We start from the raw sequence: 22,292 nt of genomic DNA on the forward strand, positions 1-22,292 counted from the left end.
TGGGCAGCATCCACCGGAACAGGCAGGCACCCGGTGTCCCGGCTGAGACCAGCGGGCGTTCAGGTGCTCAAATACCTTTGTGGAGCTGAGCCTGCACCCTGGAAAGACAGATAAATTAAGACTTTGATCTTGTTTGTGATCTGGAGCTGGTGGGTTGGGGCTGGGAGCTCTTGGCGAGGTCTCCTGCACCGCTGCTACCGGAGGAGGCCGTGCCCAGTGGGTTTTGCTCTTGCACACCAGTTGGGTTCCAGTTTAAATGGCAGCCATTTGCCGAGTGGCTGGGGAAGCTGCTGCGGACGCTACTGCGGACAGAGCTCGTCCTCCTTGGGAGCAGAGGGTTAGGAACCTTTTTTCCTTCTGAAGGCAGCAGGTTTGTTTTCCCTAATCGCTGGTTCTGATGTGATTTGTGCTTGTGATTTCTTTCCCATCTGATTTCAATTTCAACGCATTTTCATTTCGGTTCACTGTGTCCTGAGACAGTTCATGTCCAGGCCTCTCTTTTATCCTTTTCCACATGGTATATGGCACAGGATGATGGAATATGCCTTTTCACTAAAAATCAATGTTTTATTTCCTCCCCCCCTGCTAGGAAGCTTTCCCAGATACAAGTATTGATTGTTCAGATAAAAGCCACGTTTACACTATAATTGCTCTTTAAATCAGTGGGGCTGGTGGGTTTACGCTATAATTGCTCTTTAAACCAGCGCGGAGCTGGTGGGTGCTGGGTGGGTGCCGTGGGATGGAGCTGCTCCTTGGACAAAGATGTTTAGAGATGTGCCGAGTGTTGGTCATCTGAAGTGCTTGGATAATATTTTGAAGAAGCCTCTGCCGTTGGCCAGGTTATGCCCAACGGAGCTGCTGCGGCACAGCCGTCACCTCCTGCACGCCGGGCTTCGGTGCCATCGGGCACCAGCGGTATCAGTATTTTCAATGTTATTTTCAGTGCGTGCACATCCCGACAGGCTCCCAAGAGGACAGCTGGGCAGGAGGGATACGCTGCTTTGGGAAATGGCAAATAGCCGGCGGTGCTCCGCAGCAGAGGCAGGCACCTTCCCGGGGTCCCTGTGCTGGGAGGTGGCACCCAGCCTGCGGGCAGCTGGCGGGTGTCCTCTCTGCCCCAGTCCCCGTGGGATGCGGGAGGATGGCTCCTGCCCACGGCCGTGCAGGATGGTGGTGTCGAACCGTGGAGGGCGTCTGATGTAGGAAGGAAACATTAGGGCCTTTCCAGATTGTGGGTTTTTATTTCTCTTTTTTTTTTAACCATAAAAATCCTGGGCTGCTTTTCAGCGGCTGGTTTCTCCCTGCCTCTGGGAAAGGCGATGATGCCCGGTGCGGTCAGCGCTGTGTGTGCACCCACTTGCAGTTGTGCAGGGGTTACTGGCCTCCTCCTAAACCAACCCAGGCTGCATTTCCCCCCAGTGCACCCCGATTCCGGCCCTGTGCCACCACCTGCGATGCAGGGGCACTGGGAGACCCAGAAGCACTGGGATCTGGTCCATCGCTCCCAGCACTGGGGTGACCATGGGTTCCAACTGCTCCCTGGGGCACAGTGCTGGGGCCCTCTGGGCCAGGCTGGCTGGAGAGACGGTGCCCAGGGTTGGAGCAGGAGATGCCGCGTGGTTACAAGGGGATTTTTACATATTTGAAGGAAAAACCTCTGTGAGGGGCAGAGGTAATGAGGTCTGCGCTCCCGTGGCTCCTCCCTCGCACTGAGTCCCTGCTGCCTAATAAGACAGAGGCTGTGATTGAAGCTTTGTTGGCGCCTGGACTTTTGCAATGGCTCTATTTAATTTGAATTTTTCAGCATCTAAAGAGAGGGAGCTCCTGCTGGTGCCGTTCCCAAGGAGGGAACCCTAACTGCAGAGCATCCCCCGCCTTCGTCTGCCTGTTTCCTTGAAAAGGAGAATAGTTTTGAAGCAGCTGCCCTGCCTTCCCTGCCTACAATCTGCCTGACGCTGCCTGCTGCATCCCAAAGCCATTCAGTGATGCCCAGGGGACCTGATTGAAAATGTGCTTTGTGGCTGGGACACGGGGAGGGGGATGTGGGGCTGGATGGGAGACCCTTGCCCGGGCTGGGGCAGGTCCATGCACCGGTGGTCCCAGTCTGCACGGCCACTGGGAGAGGTGCCAAATAAATAACCCCAATTAGAGAGTATCTTTCTGCCTTTTACATAGGCACCGCCGGACTGAAATGACTTTTGGTTTCAAGCTGAGCCCGTGTAATGGGTTAGCTGCTTAGACATCCTGTCTGTCACACAACGTCCCTCTCAGTGGACTATTGTAAATGAGGGCTTTATTTCATCCCGATACAGGGGGCAAACAGCATTCAGCCTGGCTGGGTGGGTTATTGTTGGGCTCGTGGTGGTTTTTTCCTTGGCTTGCTGCTCGGCCCAGAAATAGGCTGTTCCTGGCTCGAGCAGGATCTGGGGAAGCGGTGCTGTCCTCCCCTTTGGAGGCTGCACTGGGAGTTACTTCGTCCGGGTTTGGATGCAGAATAGCTGCAGCATACGAGCAGAGATCTCAAATTGGGCTTTTTCTCCCTTATTTTCTAGTAGGCTGTGGAAGCAGGAGGGTTGGTGGGACTGGAACAGCCCTAGCACCCAGAGCGGGAGCCAAGCCTGGCAGCTGCCTGCGAGGGAGGTGTGATGCGAACGTGCTTCCCCCGAGCGTCCCGTCACCAGGGCCTGGGCTGGGCTGGTGGGGACCGATGGCAGCAGGGCAGGACGCGCTGCTGGCTGCGAAGGCATCGCAGCCGCTGCAGGGACGGAGGCAGCAGTGGGATTTGGCACTCAGCTGCTTGGGAGCTCCGCAGAAAAAGGTCTTTTATTTTTAATTTTTAAAGACTTGGTGGTTTCTCATCTGTATTTGTTGTAAGCTTAAACTAAACCTCTCTATTTTTTTAAACTATGTTATCTGCAAGTCCTAAAGCTCAAGCTTATTCATTGCCATCTGTGTAACTCTATGTAACAGCGCAGTACTCGCTCCGGGCCCCAATTTTGCATTCCCGGGTGCGAGCCGAGTGGGTGATGCCCTCCGTGGCACGTGCTGCTCAACGATAACCCCGGCCTCAAGGGCATCTGGAGAGAGGAAGCAAAGCTGAGATTGATTCTCTTCAAAGCCCTGAGATGTATCTGTGGCAGCAGATGGTGCGAACCGCCTTAAAGTCAGTATGAAATAGCACTGAATTCCCAATTACGTATAATTAAAATGGTGCTTATTTATTTTACCACCAATGGGCGGCTCCCCTCTTTGTACGAGGGGCTCTGGCTGCGGGCTGCGGCATGGCGCTTTCCCTGCAAGCGGGCGGCGAGAGTTTACGGCAACCGCAAGCGATGCTCAGATTTAAAAATAATCAGTAAGATATTTGTTAGGCTCTTTCCACCCGGGAGTGTCTCCGCAGTGTGCAAACTGGGACTGTCCCCTGGTATCCCATCCCAGGAAGATGCAATTTGTAGAATAACTTTTTTTTTTAAAGTTGCACATCCCTTTCCAGGTGGACCTCAGCAGCTTTCCCAGAGCACAGCGAGGTGGCCGACACTTGGCTCTTAACATTTCATTAACTTCAGAGGAGACCTCAGCCGGCTCAGAGTCGCAGCCGTGCCGGGCTCGGGGCTGTTGGCTGTGCCCAGGAAGATGCATTGCTGCCGGGTGCGAGAGCCCTGCCAAACATCGTCATTTTATGCACTGTGTTAGTTTTTCGCTGGTTTGGTTCTGGGGTTGGTCTTTGGGGAGAGTGGGACTGGCCCCAGCACTGCGTCTCTGCATGTCGTAGGCATCGGGATCCCACGGTGTAGGGATCAGAAATACCTTCAACTGGAAGCAGGAGTTGTCTGGGAGGCTTAGTGCTGAGGGCTTTTCCATGAAAAGGCAGATAAAGGCTGTTTAAAATAATCTTTTATTGAAATACTAGAGGAAAATTCAAGAAATGGGGGGTGTGTGTGTGTGTTTTATGTATGTGTGTGTGCTTCTCAGCTGAGTTCCCGCGCCGCAGTGGAGGAAGGAGAGCTTAGCATCGTTCTGCCGGCTGAGTCATCCCTGTCTTCCCACCCCGGGCTGAGAGAGATCGATTTGCTTTGAATTCAAAGGAGAAAAAAAAGAACCCAGCTCCTTCCCTTCATAAACACCGATGGTGGTTCAGATCCCTTTTTTTGAAATTGATTTTTGAGGCATTTGCTGCCCTCCCCCAGCTCCAGGTCTCTGCCGAGCCTAGAGCTGCCCCCGCGAGACGGGGTCCTATGGATCTTCTAAATGTTGAGGACCAGAGCCCCGTTGGAGCATCCCCTGTGCCTCGTCCTCACCGACTGCAGTGAGCTCAAGCCTGGTCGATAGTGAGGATGATGATGGGCACAGCTTTGTGCTCTGCATGGCCAGGGCTGTGTGATAACCCTCTGCGGGGGCAGATGTGGTCAAACCCCTGGAAAATTGGCATGTCCTTGCTGCAGGGCTTGGAGCAAGTGCAGGGGAATCCCGGTGGGCGTTGGGCCGTCCTGACCCCCTCGAGCTATCCTGGATGGCTGGGCTGGAGCCGAAGGCTGTAGCCACGCAGCCTGTTTCTGCTTAAACTCTGCTAGAGACAGGAGTTTTCATTTCTGAGATGTTCATCCCAGATCCATAAATCAGAATTTATTGAAGGAAAAAAGCCCAGACCCTAAGCGAAGAGTCTCACCTTGCAGCTGAGGCTGTTGATGAATCCTCCGTTTCACAACGTAATGCTGCAGGTTGAGCCCTGGATTTTCTGGTTTTACCCTAAGGACTACCTAAAATAGGAAAATTAAAAATTTAATAGTAGGCTAGATAGTGCTGTCACACAGAAGAAAAAGACTGAGATCCTTTCACTAACGTGGGAAGGCATCTCCTGCTCCTCTGGCAGGGCTCAGTTCAAATCGGTTTTCTTCCCCTTGGGCATTGCCCTGCTGCAACAGAAGGGTTCCTCTGAAGTGGGAGAAGTGAAATCTCCTGCTCTCCTTCACGGGTGCTCGTTACACTCCGGCTAATGAGGATCCCTCAGTTGCAGACCCACCGTTGTGGGGTGCCGTTGGGATCCAATCCCTCTGTGCCGGCGTCACTGGGGGGTTTGGGGAGGGGTTGCGACTGCAGCGAGGTTCCGTGGGAGGGACGGTGTGTGGGGTCCCACCACCCCAGCCCCACGCCAGCCGTGGCAGCGCTGCTCCTCTCCAGGCTGCTGGCCAGGTCTCTTTCCATCCCGCAATCTGTTTGAAATCCGCTTTGTTCGCAAAAATACTGTTGTTCTGCTGGAATTAGTTTCTGTGGATCAAGGAGGTAGCTTGCGTGCGTGTGCAATACCATCAGGATATCACACTCCTAAACTCACCCATCTCCGTGGCGCGGGCGAGCGGGGGATGATGGATTGTGCTCCTGAAAGCAGCCTGATGGTTTGGTTTTGCCAGGAGAGCGGGCAAAAATCCAATCCGCTTGTCCTTTCGGGGGGAGCCGGGATTGATTTTGTAAGTCTGAGGGCTGAGCTGCTGAGAACAAAGGAGCACTTTATTTATTTTCCTCAGAAATCGATTATTTATTCATTTTATTCTTCAGACTGAGAATAGCCCCTTTTCCCAAGTGTGCGTTCGGTCTGCCTGGCCATGACAGCGACAGATCCGGAGGGATTGGTGCCTTTCCCTCACACCGGGCTGCGGCTGCTGGGGGACAAGGATGAAAACCCCAGATGCGTCCCTCTAGACGTGGTTTTTATCCCAGAGCATGCATGAAGCTGCTGAACAGCAAATGCAACCTGCGACTTGGGAAACTCTCTCTCTGGGAACTGGCTTGCAAGGAGCTGACGTGCACTGGGGAAACGTCACTATCTGCAGCTCGCCGCTGTCAAGGGCAATATCTGATGCCACCCGTTAAGCTTGGGGGCAGCCTGAGGTTGGTACGTGGCCCTGCAGCTCGAGGGGACGGGGCTGAGAGGAGGCCGGATCCTGCCTGCCTTTCCAGATGCGTAAATCCCCCTGCAGAGCAGCCGGCAGAGGATGGTGCCCACAGCACCGGAGCCCACCAAAGCTGCTCGGCAGGGGCTGGCAGTGGCATCCCCCCGAGATGCATGCGCAGCTGAGGAGGGGTCCGTGGGTACCGGACCCCACGGCACGGAGCGGGCGAGGGGAAGGGCGAAGGCCCCCCCGGAATCCCCTTCCCTTCAGGGGGTCTCACTCAGGCTGCAACTGGCCTCTGCACCCCTGGACTTAAAAAGCTGTTGCTTTATAATTTCTCCTGACTATCCGCTGCCCCAGGAAGCTTCATCTGCAAAAGAAAGGCAATAATTTGGGAAAGACGCTGCTTGGAGAAGCACTGGGTTTGGAGCAGGGCAGTTCCTGCCTCTAGCTCGGTGCTACCAGTGTCGCTCGGCTGTCGTTACAGGCACCGCTCCATTGTGCCGCTTCCATCTCTGGTTAAACCTCTGGGCTCTAATGCATTTATTAATTGATTTTTATTTTCAAACAAATTTAATTAATTTGCCAAGAGAATTTCACTAGCCGAAGCCACCGTGTCCTTTCTGAATAAAAGAGGAGCAGGTGACTTTGAATAATGGGTATGCTAGGAAAGAATAAGAGAAATAATGGAGAGCAAGAATTGAGCAGCTCATCTTGCTTGTCTCTAGTTTGGCGTCTTGAAAGTGCTGTAAAGAGATGTCGTGGTAAAAAGCAAGCGGCGATAACCGCTGTTCTGTTCTGCATTCTGGGATGCCAACGGCTACGGTGTGGCCGCATTTATACTGATGGCGGCTCCTGGAGACTGTGCCAGCCTTAGTTTCTGCTCTGTGGATTTCTGTACCTTCATTGAGCTCTAATTAAAAAAAAAATAATTAAAAAAAAAAAATAGGCAGGAGAGAAGCACACAGGGAAAATGAGCCGGGGTATAACATGGCAATAAGAAGTGGATTGAAATGCAGGTGTGCGCGGAGGGGAGAGGATGCCAGAGCATCCTGGGGCAGGAGGCGGAGTTGGTTTGTTTGCAGATGTGACCCCGATGTGCCGGGACGGTGGTGGGACCATGCGGTGATGGCTGAGCCCACGGTCGCGTGCCGCCGCGCCGGGCTGCCTTGGGGCTGCTTGCAGGAGGCTCAGCGTGAGCCCCGTCCTCCTGACTGCCCCTGTGGCTGCAAGATTATCATCTGAGCCCTGTGCAGGAGGACTGCCTGGTCCCGTAATAGCTCCTGATTAAAAATTCCTGTTTTCTTTTTAAGCAGGGAATGAGATTATTTTTTTTTTTCTTCCTTCAGAGATTCGCTGCATCTGATCTTGCTCAGATCAGAAGCTGTTCCCTGCCAAGGATCAGAGATCCGAACATAGCTCAGCTCTCTGAAATGAAGTGATTAAATTAACTCGAATGTGTAAAATTTCAGCATAAACTGATCCAACGATGCACTTTATCTACTGGGAACTCTTTAAAGAGCTCTTGGAAGTTAGCATGCATTAGTTTGCTTAAAAGGACCTGGTGCATGTAATTACATTTAACATCGTGCTGTCGCTCTCGCCCAAGAAATTAATCTTTTAACAACGCAAACATCGAGCGGTGAGGTTTTTGGCATTCCTCCTGTCTTCTGATATTAGGCAATCTGTGTCGCCCGAGGGGCGAGCAGCACCTTGGCCTTGCTATTACTGCGGGTTGCCACCATGTGCTTGGCTGATGCTGTGTCACCTCTGTCCCTCGAGTTTTGGTCCTTCACCGGGAAGCAGCCTTGGTGGCATTGTTTACTGCGAGGTCCTGTGCCTTACCGGGGAGACTTCCTAATGATTTCTGGGGCAGGAGCGTGTGGTGATGGGGTTCAGGTGGTTCCCAGTGCTGGGATCTCCTTCCTGAGCATCCCCCCTCACACAGCGGGTGCAGCGAGGGACCCTCTTCTGGCAGACCCCGCTTCAAAGCCTGTGCTGCAGCCGTCGTCCTCCGCATCCTCATGGAAGAGGCTGCCATGGCATCGACATTGCTGTGCATGGGGGGTTTGGTGTCTGTGCAAGTGAATCCCTGTGGCTCTGGAGGAATAAGGTGCTGGTTTAATGTATCCGGTGGGGATTTCCAGAGGGTGGGTTTGTCTGGGCCAACTTTGGACAACCTGTGCTGTTCCTTCCCTTTATTGCATTTCTCCAGCGCCTTTCCCTCTGAATGAAGAGCTGTATTACGGATTCATTTTCCCGTACAAAAGTGCATCCACATGCACACTGGCAGTTCTCTGGGATAACGGGAGCTTTCCCGGGTGCAGGAATTACATGGCCCCTTGAAGGATCACCGGTGGCAGGAGATAAAGCGGGGCAGCAAGAGAGATCTGTGCATTGCGTATCTGCCTGGATGTGGTTTCTCAGGCCGCTGTGGATAAATGATGGCACGCAGAGGGCTGGAGCAGTAATTTCATGCGAGACTCGATGATGGATCGCTGGAGCAGCAGGGGAGAATTTCATGCATTAGGGTCAAGGTTTGGGGGGGACAAAGGTGGTGCTTGCAAAGTGGGGGGAGGCTGGGAAGGGAGACAAGCGGTGCAGCACCAGCAAGGATGCTCCGGAGCAATTGCTGGGAGCATTGCAAGAAGGAGGTGCCCCGGGTCCCGAGGGAGCAGTGGAGGAGCACTGAAAGCGCGCTGGGTCTCTTTTCAGGCCAGGTTGTTACCGATGTGATGTTTGAGCTGGGGTTTGGTATCGGGCTCCCCTTTGCTCAGTAGCTGATGCTCTCTTTGGAAACGAAGTGGAGGAGGGACCTGGCGGAGCTGGTGCCGGCGCAGGGCAGGCTGGCGTGCTCCAGCGTCCTCCTGACTCCAAACTTCAGCCGGATCCCGGCAATAATCGTGTGTCTGAGAGCAAGTGGTAGTCGGTCATGCTGAATTAAACAACCTTTTATGAAAGCTCCTGTGCACGCTTGGATAAATGAAGGCGCCTAATAGACAGTGAGTCATGACACTCTATTTATCTTCCTTGCTGAAAGCCTGAGCAGATGCAGGGACCTCTTTTATCTGCCAGAAACGTTGGAAAATGAATGTGCTACGTACAGGGGGCTGGAGGGGTGAGATCATGCCAGCAGGCTGGGGCTGCAGTCACCACAACGTGCAAATGGGTGTCACGAGTGTCCCGCTCCCATCGCTGCTACAACACCCGGCACAGTGGTGGGGTTGGTGGCACTGGGCTCTGCTTGGGCACCCGGAGCCTGGGCAGTCTGTGCTCTCTGCTCGAGCAGACTGAGCTTTTGCTAGCAGTAAATAAATGCCATTTTTTTAAAATACATCCTTATTTTGACCATAGTTGGGCGACTCCAAGGAGCTCCTTTTTCAGCAGCTTTGTTCTCTGTGTGCAGACTTTCCAGGAGCTGGGTTTTCCTTGCTTTTGGGGACTCATTCCTTAAAAGAAAACCTTTTCCTTTGGCAGTTTTATTTCCAGCTCCTGTGTGATCCAGGCTGTCAGACCTGATCAGAGCAGAGGCGTGTGACCCGGGACTCCCGTCTGCTCCCCTCTGCCTGGCTCGGAGCCTGCGGCACTCGCTGCCTCTCCCCGTACCCGTCTGCGAAGGAGATAGCAGTTATCCCATAAGAGGTGCTGTGCTTAATTACTTACAGTAATTAAAACCTCTTATGGAGGTGTCAGGTAAGAGCAGCGTGCCTGCGCGGCAGCAGGGAGCAGATGCTTGCTAACACCCATCTGCTCTTCAGCATCGAGGCCCTTCTGTGCTCCCTGAAATTCCTACTGCAGTGGCAAAAGGACGACGAGGAAAACAAGGATGTGGAGATGTTTAGGAGGAGGACGAGCTCCCATCGCTCACTGCCAGCGTGTGTGAGGAATAGCTTCGATTACTTGTATGCACTATGGGATGGGCACTCGGTGCTGGGGAGAGCAGTTGGACTGATGGCTTCAGACCCAGGTGTTGCCAGTAATCCTTGAAAAAAGCCTTTAAAAAAGAAAAAGATGATGAGGAAAGAGAACGGTGGTGTCCTCGGAAGGCAGAGCATGCTGTTGCTGTAATGCGGAGCGAAGCGTGGGTGCTGCTGGGAGCATGCATGTGTCTGGCTCTGCTTCCCCAGGGCTGTGGCTGTTGTTTTTGATACAGTTTCTCTTCTGGAGCTTCCTCATGGTCAAAAAATGAAGGAAAATGAGAGGCTGGGGAGAAGGAGATGGTGCATACTAGTCCTTGTGTGGAGGAGCGTGCTGGGGAACGGTGCTGCCTGCTCTCCCGCGGGCAGTATCGGCTGCCTGCTGTAGCCTTCAGACGAAGGAGGGATGCTCTTTACCGGGGTGGTCCTCCCTCTGCCCCTGCTGCCCGGGGTCTCTGCGGACCCATGGAGATGCTTCTGCTGTCTGGCTGCGGCCGTTCGCACCGCCGGCGAGCAGCGATGCCTTTGTGTTGCAGCAAGAGGTGGAGTCCAGGGTGGATTTTGCAGAGTGGAAGCGCTGATGGGACCCGTGTGTGACAGGGATGAAGCCCAACTGCCACGAAGCATTTGTTACGTCTGCTTAAAGTTAATGGAGCATCGTGGGTTTATGGAGATGAACGGAGCGGGGAAAGGGCTTGGGTTTGCAGAGAGAGATGTTAATAGCATCACGCTTGCAGTACGGGCGAGCGTTTCTGTAAGGGGCTTGGATTGACTATCGAGCCTTTGGGAATCTTAGAAATTTTCCAAGTAATTTTGATATATCTCAGCCATTAGGGTAGAGAATTTAACATGCAATTATTTTCTGTACCTTGGGAAGGGATGTCAACTGCTTATGTTACCATTTTCTTTAGCAAATTGTTCTTTCTTCCCTACCCCACCCCCAGACAAAGGGTCAGACCAAGCTTGCCTAGCTCTCTTGGTTTTCATAGAGCAGCTATAATGCATAATACAGATTTCCAGCTGCAAACGAGCAGGTGCTGGCAGTAATGGGAGTGGTGCGGGGCTCGGAGGAGCCGAGAGGAATTTGGCAGCACGTTTGCTGGAGCCGGGCCGGCCGCTGGCCTCGCGTGCGGCTGCTGCTCTCCTGCTCCCTCCCAGTGCTTTGCTGTTACCTGGGCTGAGGGGCTGCTGCCCCGCGGGTGCAATTACAATGGCTATCGTAGAAACAGATGAGAGCCAGAGACATCGCTGGGTGGAGGCTTTCGAAATAAGAGTATTTGATGCTTTTCTTCCTTCGCCTTGTTCCCATGCGCATCAACACCAAACAATTTTTACAAATAGCTGGCGAGCAGCAGTTAATCACAGATTTTAATAAGTCTATTGTGCATCCGTGCTTGGCACTGTCTCTCCTTCCCTTCTCCCACACTTTAGAGATGGGAGCTGACAAATTTTTATAAATGAGGGTGCTAATTCATCCCTTGCAAGTTTAGGCTGAAGGAAGAAACCCTGGAGCTCCTGGCGCAGGACTCGCATTGCTGTGAGAGCCCAGAGATCCCTCAGTTGGCCGCTGGCAGGTCCAGATCCCTTCTCAGTGAGGCAGAGTCTTGTTGCAAGAATTTGATGGGGAAGTCGATGAGGAAAAGATGGAGGAGGATTTTGGAGCTGTAAATTATTTTCCTTCCAGCATCTTCAGCCAAGGGAGGCTCCAGATTCCCATAAGCGTGTTTGCTCTGGCATGGAGAAAGAAGGAGATGCTGGGATGCTGCCCGGGAGAGCGTGCCTCGGCGGGGGGTACCGGCTCGCTCCAGCCCCCCTTGTACTCCTGCCCCCCAGCCCGTCTCTCCCCCACTGGAGCTCCCCGGTGCTGTGGGGCCAGGCTGGAGGGGGAGGTTTGCAGCTGAATCGAGACCAAAATGGGTCTCAGGCCGCCTAAGAGGGGTTGCACAGGCTCCTCGCACAGAGACTTTGCCAACGGGGGAATTAAGTAGCCCCATCCCTGGCCTGGCAGCCTGGTTGAGCACATTTAACTTCAAGCATTTGAGAGCTGTAGGAGGAGACAGGCAGGGCTAAAGCCAGGCCTAATTAGAGAGGAGGAGAAGGGCTCTAAAACAGATGTGAAAAGCTAGAGAGCTCCATAGACTTTGGTTTGAATTTGGGAGTTGAAGTGCTGCAGTAAAGAGAGTTTTTTTTGAGCACAGAGAGTAAATAGTGTATTCGTCTGTTTGTGTACCTCTTGCGAGTGCAATAAAGCTGAGCTCACGGCTAATGCAAACAGTTTTCATTAAGAAATAATCAAAAATAAAAAGCCATTTCATATGCTGATAAGAAGCCAGTTGTGTTTTATATTTCACCAGCAGTTTAAGCCATACTCAAAGCCATTTATCTTTTTCCAGTGCTGGCTGCAGAGGATATGAAAAATGCAGCAGGCTGCACATACGTAATTAAACTTTTGGCAGAATCTTTGCCCTGCAGCTTTACTAAGAAATTCAATAATGATAAATCGAGTAGAATATATAGAGGACTTTTTGTGAACAAGATTTAAAATAATGTATGTGGCGCAGATAATTATTTGCCACATAATTGTCTTGGCAACGTTCTTGCGAGCACCCTTGTCTGATTGTGTCAGCTATTCTTTAAAAACCAGCCCTTGTTCTGCTCTTATCACTACTCCAATTTGCTATTGAGGCTTTCCTGATTTCCAGCCAAGTCCGTGTTTAGCCGTAATTATTGTTTTGTTCCCCTTAGCCTGTGCAAGATGCAGCGTTTCAAGCTGGGAGCACTCTGGGTGCTGCATTTTGTGTGACAGCCGCACAAGTCCCCTCCCGTGCTGTGTCCGACGCTGTGAGCTGGTATCATCGCTCCACTGTAATTATCCTTTTGTTTTTCTCTTTTCCAACAGCAATTGGAAGTAAAACACATCGCTTCACCCGTGTGTGGTTTGTAGTCTCACTGTTGCATGTGCCACTACTGGGAAAATTATGCTGGGGTTGTCTCCCTGGTTTTGGTGTTGCTGCCTTTATCCTCTGCTAACGCACCGATAATTTGTATGAGAGGCAATTTTGTGTTCAAATTGTCCATCCAAACACCCTCAGCACTTGCCCTATAAAAGCTGCATCTATTCCGTTTATTCCCCACAGATTTCCCCTGTTTGCCGCTGGCGGGAGCAGAGCTCCTCGCCCCGGCGGGCACCGTGGCATCCCCCCTGTCCTTTGTCACCGCTGTCCTTGGAGGTGCTTCAAATATGCTTGTAAAAAGTCTAATTTTCATCGAAAGTTTTTTCAATACGACCAAGCAGGCTACTTGTAAGTATAATAAAAAAAAAAGGTATCTAATAGAAGTGATACCTGTGTGCTGGGACTGAATGGATCCTTTAGGAGGTGGCAGGTTCATGTTAAGCAACAGCGCTGGTCTGGGCATTTGCTTTCATTAGTGAGAGCTGTGAAATGGATCTTTTCTGGTAATTTGATAATGGGGAGAGAGCGCTGCCGAAACGCCGTGGTAATCCTCAACAGAATGGGGATAGCTCAAACTTCCCCAGTTACGCAACACGAGGAGATGAACGTCGGCCGTTGCATCCCTTGCTCTGTTCCTCTGCACAGCCGGAGAAGCCGAATGCCCGCGAGCCGAGTGGGATGTTCGTGTCCGATGCTCTCGGGCATCTGGTTTCTGCAGGTACGGGCAGCCCCGAGGTGCTGCTGGGTCCCTCTGCGGTGTTCATAGCTCCTCTCCGGGGCTCTCCCCATGCTCGTGGCCAGGCGTTCAGCAAAGCATGCTTTTTCTCAATGAAAAGTCACCCACAAATAGGAGTCGGGGGAGCTGAGATCAAAGCCTGGAAGACGGAGCTGGAAAGGCTTCGCTTTGAGGTTTAAAAGCCAGCAAAAGCCTTGCTCTGCCTTGCTGCAGGAGTCCTGGGGGACAGCGCAGTTTTACGGTGAGCCCATCAAATCCAGGGACAGGGGAAATAAGGAGAAAGTACGACTGGAATAAGGCAATGAAAAGCCCAATAAACCAACAGCTCAAAGCACTGGGAGTTTCCGTGCGTGAGCGCATCGCGATTGCCGGGATCGGTTTGGACAGCTGGGTCAAGCTGGAGCAGGGGGTGACTCTTCCCTTCCTGGGGGTTCCACGTGTGTCCCGAGGGGACAGCGAGCAATCCTGAGCATCGTGTCACTGCGGGCGGTTTCCTCCCTGCTGCGATTCCCCAGGTAACAGTGCATGAGAAATAACCCAAAGGGAGATGGGAGTGTAATAGCAGGGGGACAAATTAACGTCTCTGCAAGCAGAGCAGATGCCGAGGCAGAGTTGTTTTGTTCAGAGCCGGAAAGTTAGATTTTTGGAAACGCTGATGACATTTGGTTTATCGGTTCTGTTAAGTGCCAAGTGAAAAGCAGTTGGGAGGTTTTGATTTTTTTTTTTTTTTTTTTTGGCTCATTCTGCCTAAACCATGGGGACAAGAACTGAGACATATGGGGCTTCCACCCGTGGCTTTGCTGTGGATTTACTGCGTAGCTCTGGGTGAGGTATTCCTGCCTCCCGTGCCTATCGCCTGCCTGAGAGCACATGGGCATCACCCGTACTGTAATGATCATTTCTTTCCTGATAAAGTAAATCCCTGGTTTTACTCATTTTGTTTATTTTATCCCAGACAAGATGAGGGTGATGTGGTCAAGGACTTGGCTGGAGCAGCGACGTGGGGTGATGGATGGCTCCTTGACTTGGCATTTTGTTACGTGCTGGAGGGAGAGGCTGGATAAACCCAGGGGAGGAGGAGGCAGGCTCCAGCCTGAGCCTGGCCCTAGGGCAGAGCTGGGGTAGGTGAGAGAGAGGTAAGGGAAGAGCTAAGATTGCAGAGGAAGATGTGTTGGACACAGGCTTGTACTTTCTTGGATGGCACATGCTTCTGTTGAGTCAACAGCTGGGTTTGTTTTTAAGCACAGTCTTAAAGTCAGAAATGCTAAGGATGGACTGGACCAGGTCACATAATGAGGTAAGTGAAAAGAAAAAGAAAAAAAAAGTGAAGAAAATTGCCAGCGATGGAGTAGCCTGCCTGGTGTCAGTAATGCCGTTCTTAGCTGGTGCTGCGAGAGATGAGGGCGCAGTGGAGGTGCTGCTGCACTGTCAGCAGGCAGCTTTTTTGGCTTGATTTAAGAAAAAACAAGTTGCTGATATTACATTGTGCATTTTCCCTGCATTCCCCCAGCAGATACCCAGAGTCTGCAAAATGCAAAGCTTCCCCAGCAGCCACCGAAACCTCCGCTTTCAGCATTCATCCTGCATTTGTACCTCGCAAAAACTGCCTCAAGAGCCTACGCTGCTCTGGCTGTCACGGTGTTGCGGTTGCTCGTGCTTTTATTGAACACTTGTTGCTTTCTGTAACAGGAAAAATGCTGGTGTTTTGTCACTTGAATGTAAGTGCTTTTCTCTAAGTGTCACATAAACCGTTTTTCCTCCTCCCTGGAAAGCCCTTGGTGCCGCAGGGGGATTCCTGCACCTCTCTGCATCCTCGCATCACCCTGGTTTTCGTGCAGGTGTGAGGCCCTGCAGGGAGCGAGGGGCTCGGGTGGTCCCGCACCCGTCACGCTGTGGTGATGGGGCTGCTGGCAGCGTGCTGGGTGTAGGTCCACGGGTCAGTGTCGGTGGCCGGGGCAGGGTCAGCTGAGGATAATGCTGTTTGTGGGGCCAGGGGGATGTGTGCCAAGCAATTAAAGTAATCCTGTGGCCTGGCAGAAGAAGGGAATTTCATCTGTAAGTGGCTTCAGCCTTGGCTGCCCCGTTGCCAGGGGTCTGCTGCGCCAGCGTTCCTGCGGTGAATTGGACAGGCGCTCCGCTGGATCTGGTTGTCCTTGCTATTGCTTAAAAAAAAAAATATTTATCTCTGTCCCCGCAGGCTGGAGTGAAGCTCTGCCATCAGATGTTACTGCGCATTATTGACTGGGCTAGGATTTGGGGACAGAAAGTGTCTGGCTCCGTACGGCTAATGACAACGACAATGTTTATCTGTGCGGCATCTTGCTCTGTTTGCAGAGCGGCAGCGGCCTTTTGGGGGAAAGCACGAGAGTCGTGGGCGTCGCGGTTTGCAGCCCTGGTGACGCCGTCCGGAGATGCTCCTGTAGCACGGGAGGTGGCAGGAGGGAATCCGCCGGAGAATCGTCTGCTCCCGCTGCAGACAAGTGGGGTTTTAGTCTTTGCCCTGTTTTTTTCGGCAAAATATGTTAAATTCTTGGTTTTATTTTCTGTTGAGGACCGTTTTGGGATGCCTTTATGTGTCCGTTTTTGTGTTACAGATGGCAAGATGCGGAGTGTTGCTGACACCCCTGCTTTCCCAAGGTGACCTCCTGTGTCAATTTGCATGAGCCCTCTTATGCTGAGGTTCTTAATTGGCGCTGAAAACGCACGCTGTGCAGCGTGTGACGTGACAGTCGGGCATCATCCCGCCGCCAAATGGCAGGGGAAGCAATTGGCATTCCGTCAAAACAGTTTCAGATGGCTCCTTACACTGTGTCCATGAAAAAAATCTTGGAGTGGGTGGGTCAAGGGACAGGGGAGAGAATTCTATAAATCCAGGGAGAGAGAATTATATTGTCTAAATGTCAAATCTTTAATACAAAGCCATAGCCGTTGCTGTGTGAGGTTAAGGAATTTGTGCTCATCGTTTCTTGGCTTCCCTTCACCTTTTCATGCTGAAGGTGAACAGTGAAGGTCTCGGTGTGCGTAGGCTTTATTACGGTGCTGCCTAGTGCTTGTTCTACCCTTCACAGCCCTAATTGGGGCTTGGGTTTTAGTGGCGTGGTTTTAAATAACTGGTTGAAATAGAGCTGATAGTAATGGTCCTGCTGGGAGCAGAGGTCTGGGAGAGCCTGGGGTTATCTGGTGATGTCTTAGCAAATTGCAGCAGCAAATCTTTTGGTAGCGGAACAAATAGTCACTAAATACGGCTCAGCGCACTCGTTTTGTGACTTGGGTGAAATCAAAATAGAAGTATTGCAGGGTTTTCCTTCATCAGCGAAGGCAATGGAACTGCAGACCGGCCAGGTTGGGGGGCGGGCGGTCTCACTGCAGGTCCCTGCGGCTGCTGCCCGGCAGCTCTGTCCTCATCATCCTCATCACCCACCGGCCCCAGAGCTTGTCCCCGCCAGATCAGGACTTTGCAGGCGGGTGTGAACCCGGGAGTGATGCTGGGGAGCCGTGTGGGGCTGGGAGCGGGTCCCTGGAGGAGGAGGAGGAGGCAAAGGATGAACTTCTGCTTTGCCTCAGGGTCTCCCTGGCCCATGGGCTCTGCAGTCTGCGTAGGGGGAAACCCCCTACCCTAAGGTGAAACGAAGGGGGCAACGCATACACCTTCAGCCCTGCTTTGGTCAGTGTTGTTCCTTCTCTCTGCTTTTTCCTTCTGGGAGGGGAGGCAGGAGGTGCCCAGCTGTCCGTCTGTCACCCTCTCAGCTGACCTGGCTGTTTTTCTGTGCCCCCAGACAAAGGTGAGAACGGGGAGCCCTATCAGCGGAGGAAGGGCGTGGGAGCCAGCCTGCCAGACGGCCCCCCGGCATTCCCCGCGGCCAGGGACGGTGCCCCGACGGCCGGCAGCAGCAGCTGGAGGCGGATTATGCTGATGATCCTCGCTATAACCATCCACAACATCCCAGGTAAGTCCTGTCCGTCTGTCCATCCATCCCGGCTCGCGGGCAGCCTCTTCCCAGGGTCGATGCCATCCTGGGAGGATCGCACAGGGTTGCCGCCTTCTCTCCCTCCTTCTTTTTTCTTGCTGCTCGCAAATGGCACTCGCCGAGTGGGTGCCTGGGTCCCTTTTGACAAGGTCTATCACGACAAATCTTGCTCTCTTGGTAGGGCTGAGCCATGTAAGGTCTTGGCAGCAAAACCCGTTATGGGGAGGGGGCTCGAGGGGAGCCCGTGGGCTGGGGCTCGCTGCTGCGTCTTGAACATCTGCAGCCCCACTCGCTATTGCCAGCCTGTCGTGGGTGGAAATTGTAAATCTGAGAGTATATTGAGAAAGGTGACACTGTAAAGACAACAGATTCTGGTCTCTTTTCGTTTCTCTTCTGGTCTGTGTACCAGCAAGAGATGCATTTTAAAGCGCTGCTTCTCTGCGGGAGCACGTACAATTGGGGTTTTCTTATGCAAGGGATGGAGTTTGCCAATAGATGGGAAACCGCGGAGCCCTGAGTCTTGGAGGGCTACGTCCTGCCAGGGGCTGGACTTTAAGACTACAGAAAAAGATATGGTAAAAAAAAAAAGGTGAGATAAATTTGTGACAGCTGAGGACACTCAGCTGCTTTGCAATTCTTGGTGATGTTGAAAGTAATATAAGGCAACCTTTTCAAACCCTTGCTTTCCTGGTTTCCTTTCCCTCCCTCCCTCCCTCCTCCTCCTCTTCTCCTTCCCGTCCCCTTTTCTTTCTCCATTCTCTGCTCCGTCTCTGCCTGTCTCAGGTTGTAGCCTGGATGGGGAGGTGCAGAGGGAATAGAAAAAGGCTTTTCTGCATAACTTGGATCTCTAAACTTGGGGAAAAACGATGAGTGCCTTTGGAAGAGCCGTGGTTTCCGAGCTGGCGCAAATGCGTAGCTTGTTGGCAAGGAGGTGGCTATTGTCAGCCGTGAGAGCTGCTGCAGCACGGGGCTTGCTTTAACCATCAGAGCCGGGGAGGGGGGAGCTGCCTTGCGTCGTCATATGTGCTTTTCGATTTCGAGAGCGACTTCTATCCGATGCCAGGGCATCCATCTTAAATTCCATCACTGAATGGGCTTCCTGGGTTATGGGCTCCGTTATGGGTCTGTAATCACAGATTCTGTATTTCTTCCCCTGCAAGGGCACCCCAGGATTGAACGGCAGGAAAAAAAATCAAAGCAAACACTCAGTGGGCTGTCTTGGCGTTGGAGCCGGGCTGCGCGTGGGCGTTCTTCTCCTTGAGCACTCGTGAGCTGCCGTCCCTTCCAGCCTTGCTGCTACTTGCTTGTCTCTGGGCAGTAATTGCTTCCTTCCAGCCGGTCATTGGTTCCCAGCGCCCTTGCGCGCTCCTGCTCCCGTGGATTTTCCTCTTTTCATCCCTTTTTTTTTTTTTTTTTTTTTTAATTATAGGTAGATAACTCAGATGCCTTAGTTCAGCTCTGTGTATTGCCGAGGGAGGCAGATGCCTGGCAGACAAGGCAAGTAGGGAGCTTTAAATTAGCCACACACACAAAAAAAGGGGAAGCGTTTGCACCAAGCAAACCATAATTGGATTTCATCCTTCAAACGAGGTGTCAGGGAGCTGGGGTGAAGAGCCAGGCGGTGTGTGCATCTCGCTGCCTCGGGCTGTGTTGGCTGGGGATTCCTGTCTCTGTCACCGGCAAAAAAAGAATGTTTTGTAGAGGAGTGAACAAAGCATCATCCGTAGCAATAGGTTAATGGCAACACAGCCCTGGCTGCTGCAGAGATGCCAGTCTAACCTTTCATAGCTTCTCCAAGAGCACAAAGCCACCCTTGGATGGTTACAGAGGCTCAGGAATTCTCTCTTGCATCTTAAAGGTCACAATATTAAAACTTAATATCCAGAGAGGTGTGTGAGAGAGGTGGCCTGTGGATGGTTCTGCTGCTCGGCCCCTGCCCGGCGGCTCGGCTCAGCTCAGCGGGGGTCTCTGGGTGGCAGTGGGGGTGTCTGTCCCTGCCAAGCCCTATCCCCAAAGTCCCCCTCCTGCTCTTTTCCAGCTGGCGGGTACCTTTCCAGCAGCCCCACAGCGCTGTTGTGGGGCTGGGTGGGTGACAGTGGCTGTTTGTGCTCTGTGGGGCCGCTCACCGATGGCAAAGCCCTCTACCAACGTCCTCCTTTTAACAGGGATTTGCCCAAAGTCATCCAGAGGCTTCAAGTCACAGAGGCTGGACTTGAGCCTGTGTCTGCTGTCGTGCTCCCCAGAGCCCTGCCTGCAGGTCGCAAGATGCCAGCACCGATTTCGCCCTAATAAATAATTTAGATTGTGATTAGAACAGAAGCTTGTGGCCTGCCCTGCTCATTACCAGGGTCTCTGGTCTTTCTTGCATGAAGCAGATGCTGGTCCAGCCTCTCGGTGAGCCGCAGGATGGGGCTCGGCTTGGGCTTTCGCTGAAGTCCTTTTGCTTTCCCAGCAAAGTCTCGGAAGCGCCGGCGGCACTTCTCCGATCTGCTGCAGCCCCTGCCTGCGGCTCAGGGTTTGGAAACACTGTAATGCTCTACCTCAATTATCATCCCTGCGAGCGGAAAGGCTGACACTATAATTAGCGCAGACTCCCGCAGCGTAATGACACCTCGGTTAGTGTGTGGGGCGGCAGCGCCTGTGCTGGGGGAGGAGGCGGGAGGTGCTGAGCCAAGAAGTTGGGGATGCTCGGCGTGGCTGCCAGCCGTGGGCTGCCGGCTCGCCTGGCCCCTGGGCTTGCAAAATTGCTCGGCGCTCGCTTCGGCAGAAGCACGTGGCTCTGGTGCTCGCTCTGCTTCCCTGCTGAGCCTAATGCACTTGCAGGGAGCCTGTCATCAGAGGTTGTCCAGGTGGTTCCCAAGGGTTTTCTGTCCTACCCTTGTCTTCATAACGCTTCATAAAACTTCACATCCCTCGGGGGGATGCAATGCTCGGGTTGGTGCAGCGAGGAGGATGCAGCTGGGAGGGGACTGCTCCTGTCCATGCTCACCTTGCTGGACCTCTGGTCTGCCCAAGTGCCTCTGACGGCTGGAGGTGGTCTTGCTCTTCTGAAACCTGAGGTGTTTTACACCTGAGCCCAAACTCTACCAGGTCCCTCCATACGATGGTTAAAACCCTCGCGAGGACCGGGTCTGGCCCTGTTCTGCTCCACCACTCGTGGGGAATGAGGTCCCTCTTATTATTGCCAGCAGAAAACAGTTTTCTTTACTTTAAGCCCCATTTAGGGATGAACATGTTTCGGTCTTGGCAATGCATCTATCTTTGATTTCAGGCAAATGTGCTGGAAGCAGGTTAATGTGCGGGTGAGATAATTGAATGTAAAGACCAGCCTCTCGCATTCAGTTTGTATTTAGTGGGCTCTGCCGGCAAGCGAAAGGTTTGTTAATTTGTTCCAAAGCTGGGGCTAGCAGTGTAAAGAATAAATTCATAATGACAGGAGATGCCAAACTGCAGACTATTCCTGCTAATTAATATTCATATATGCTGGGTTTAGTGAAACATTAATTATGTATTTAATCAAGCCCTGTTTATTCTGGTTTATCTTTGTACCTTGGGTGGCTGTTACGCTGCAGACTTCAGATTAATTAAAATGTTACTGGTGTATCACAAATAACAATTAGCGAGGTGTGAGTTGAACTGCCTTTTCTCTTTGCGCTCGTTTAGAAGGGAGAAGGAGAGCCCGGTAGGACGGAGCTCGTGGGGCCGTGCATCCGCTGCCGGCTCCCCGGGAGCTCCTGGAGGGGTCTGCTCTGCTCTGAGCCGAGCCGCGGTGGTGTGCAGGCAGGGATGTCCCTCCCGGCTGCGTGAGATAGGGGGATCCTCCGGTATGGAGATGCTGCAGGAGCCCCTAATGCTCACACCGCTCTAGGTGAGATGCAGGACAGGACCAAGGCCATGTTCTGCAACCATCTTCATGCCCAGGGCTCTGCCTGGAGTGACGGTGCTCACAGGGGTGTTGCAGGGGTCTGCGCCTGCCTGGGACCCTTGGTGGCTTAACCAGAGCCTGAGTCATTTTCTGGTGGGTGTTTGGATGTGGCAGTGGGCATGGGGAAGGAGTTGCAGATGTCGGGTTGTGGTGGTGCCCTGCCTTGCTTTCCTCCGGCAGCTGGGAAACACGGATTTCTCTTCCACAAAAACCGCTCAGCTGATGGCAGGCACCCGGCTGGGATCCCGCTCGCTGTGGGGACCGCGGTGCCCCATCCCTCCATCACCCTGAGGAGCATCCTTGCTGGCACACCCTCCTCTGCTGCCGCTTGTTCCTGGGGGAGGCAGCGGGGCTAATGCCGGGTCTGGTTGCTGGCAGGCAGGAGGTGATGCTTCCAGCCACCCTAACGTTGCCAAGGAAACCTGAATTTTCCTTTTCCTTTGCAATGCTTTGGGGCCAGAGCGGTGGGCAGAGCGGGGCGGCCCCATCCCCAGGAGCTGCGTGCAGAGCCAGAGTCATCCGCTTTGCTCCAGCCCTTTCCTTCCTGCAAGAAAATATCTTGCTTTTCCATATTCAGTCCTATCACTCCATGTTTGCTCCCCGACTCGATTTCTGCAATGTTTCTGCCTCAAGTGTCACTGTTAAGCAGAGGTGCCTGGGAGGGAGCAAATGGGATGCGGCAGCGGCACCACGGCGTGCACAGAGCCGCCGGGTCACGGTGCCAGGCAGCACTGATGTCCCCTGCTCGCCCCGCAAATCTCACATGGCTCCACCTGAGGCTTTCTCTCCAGTTCCCATTGCCAGAAACCCATTAACAAGCTGGATTTTTTTTTTTTTTTTTTTTTTAAATGAGAAGGAACAAAGCAAGGAGCAGGACAGAGGGTGTGAGCTAAATATGGAACAA

The 22,292-nt window shown here is 52.8% G+C and overlaps 1 protein-coding gene across 2 annotated transcripts in view; it reads left to right on the plus strand.

Moving 5' to 3' along the window:
• SLC39A11 (solute carrier family 39 member 11) overlaps positions 1-22,292 on the plus strand; it is a 97,752-nt gene that overhangs the window by 36,896 nt on the left and 38,564 nt on the right. For both annotated transcript variants that reach the window (XM_050908412.1, XM_050908413.1), the window contains exon 6: positions 17,272-17,442. In XM_050908412.1, coding sequence (XP_050764369.1) covers positions 17,272-17,442 — 171 coding nt within the window. The remainder of the gene's footprint in view (positions 1-17,271; positions 17,443-22,292) is intronic.

Source organism: Gymnogyps californianus, chromosome 19, assembly GCF_018139145.2.
Source record: "Gymnogyps californianus isolate 813 chromosome 19, ASM1813914v2, whole genome shotgun sequence".
Classification (NCBI taxonomy): Eukaryota; Metazoa; Chordata; class Aves; order Accipitriformes; family Cathartidae; genus Gymnogyps; species Gymnogyps californianus.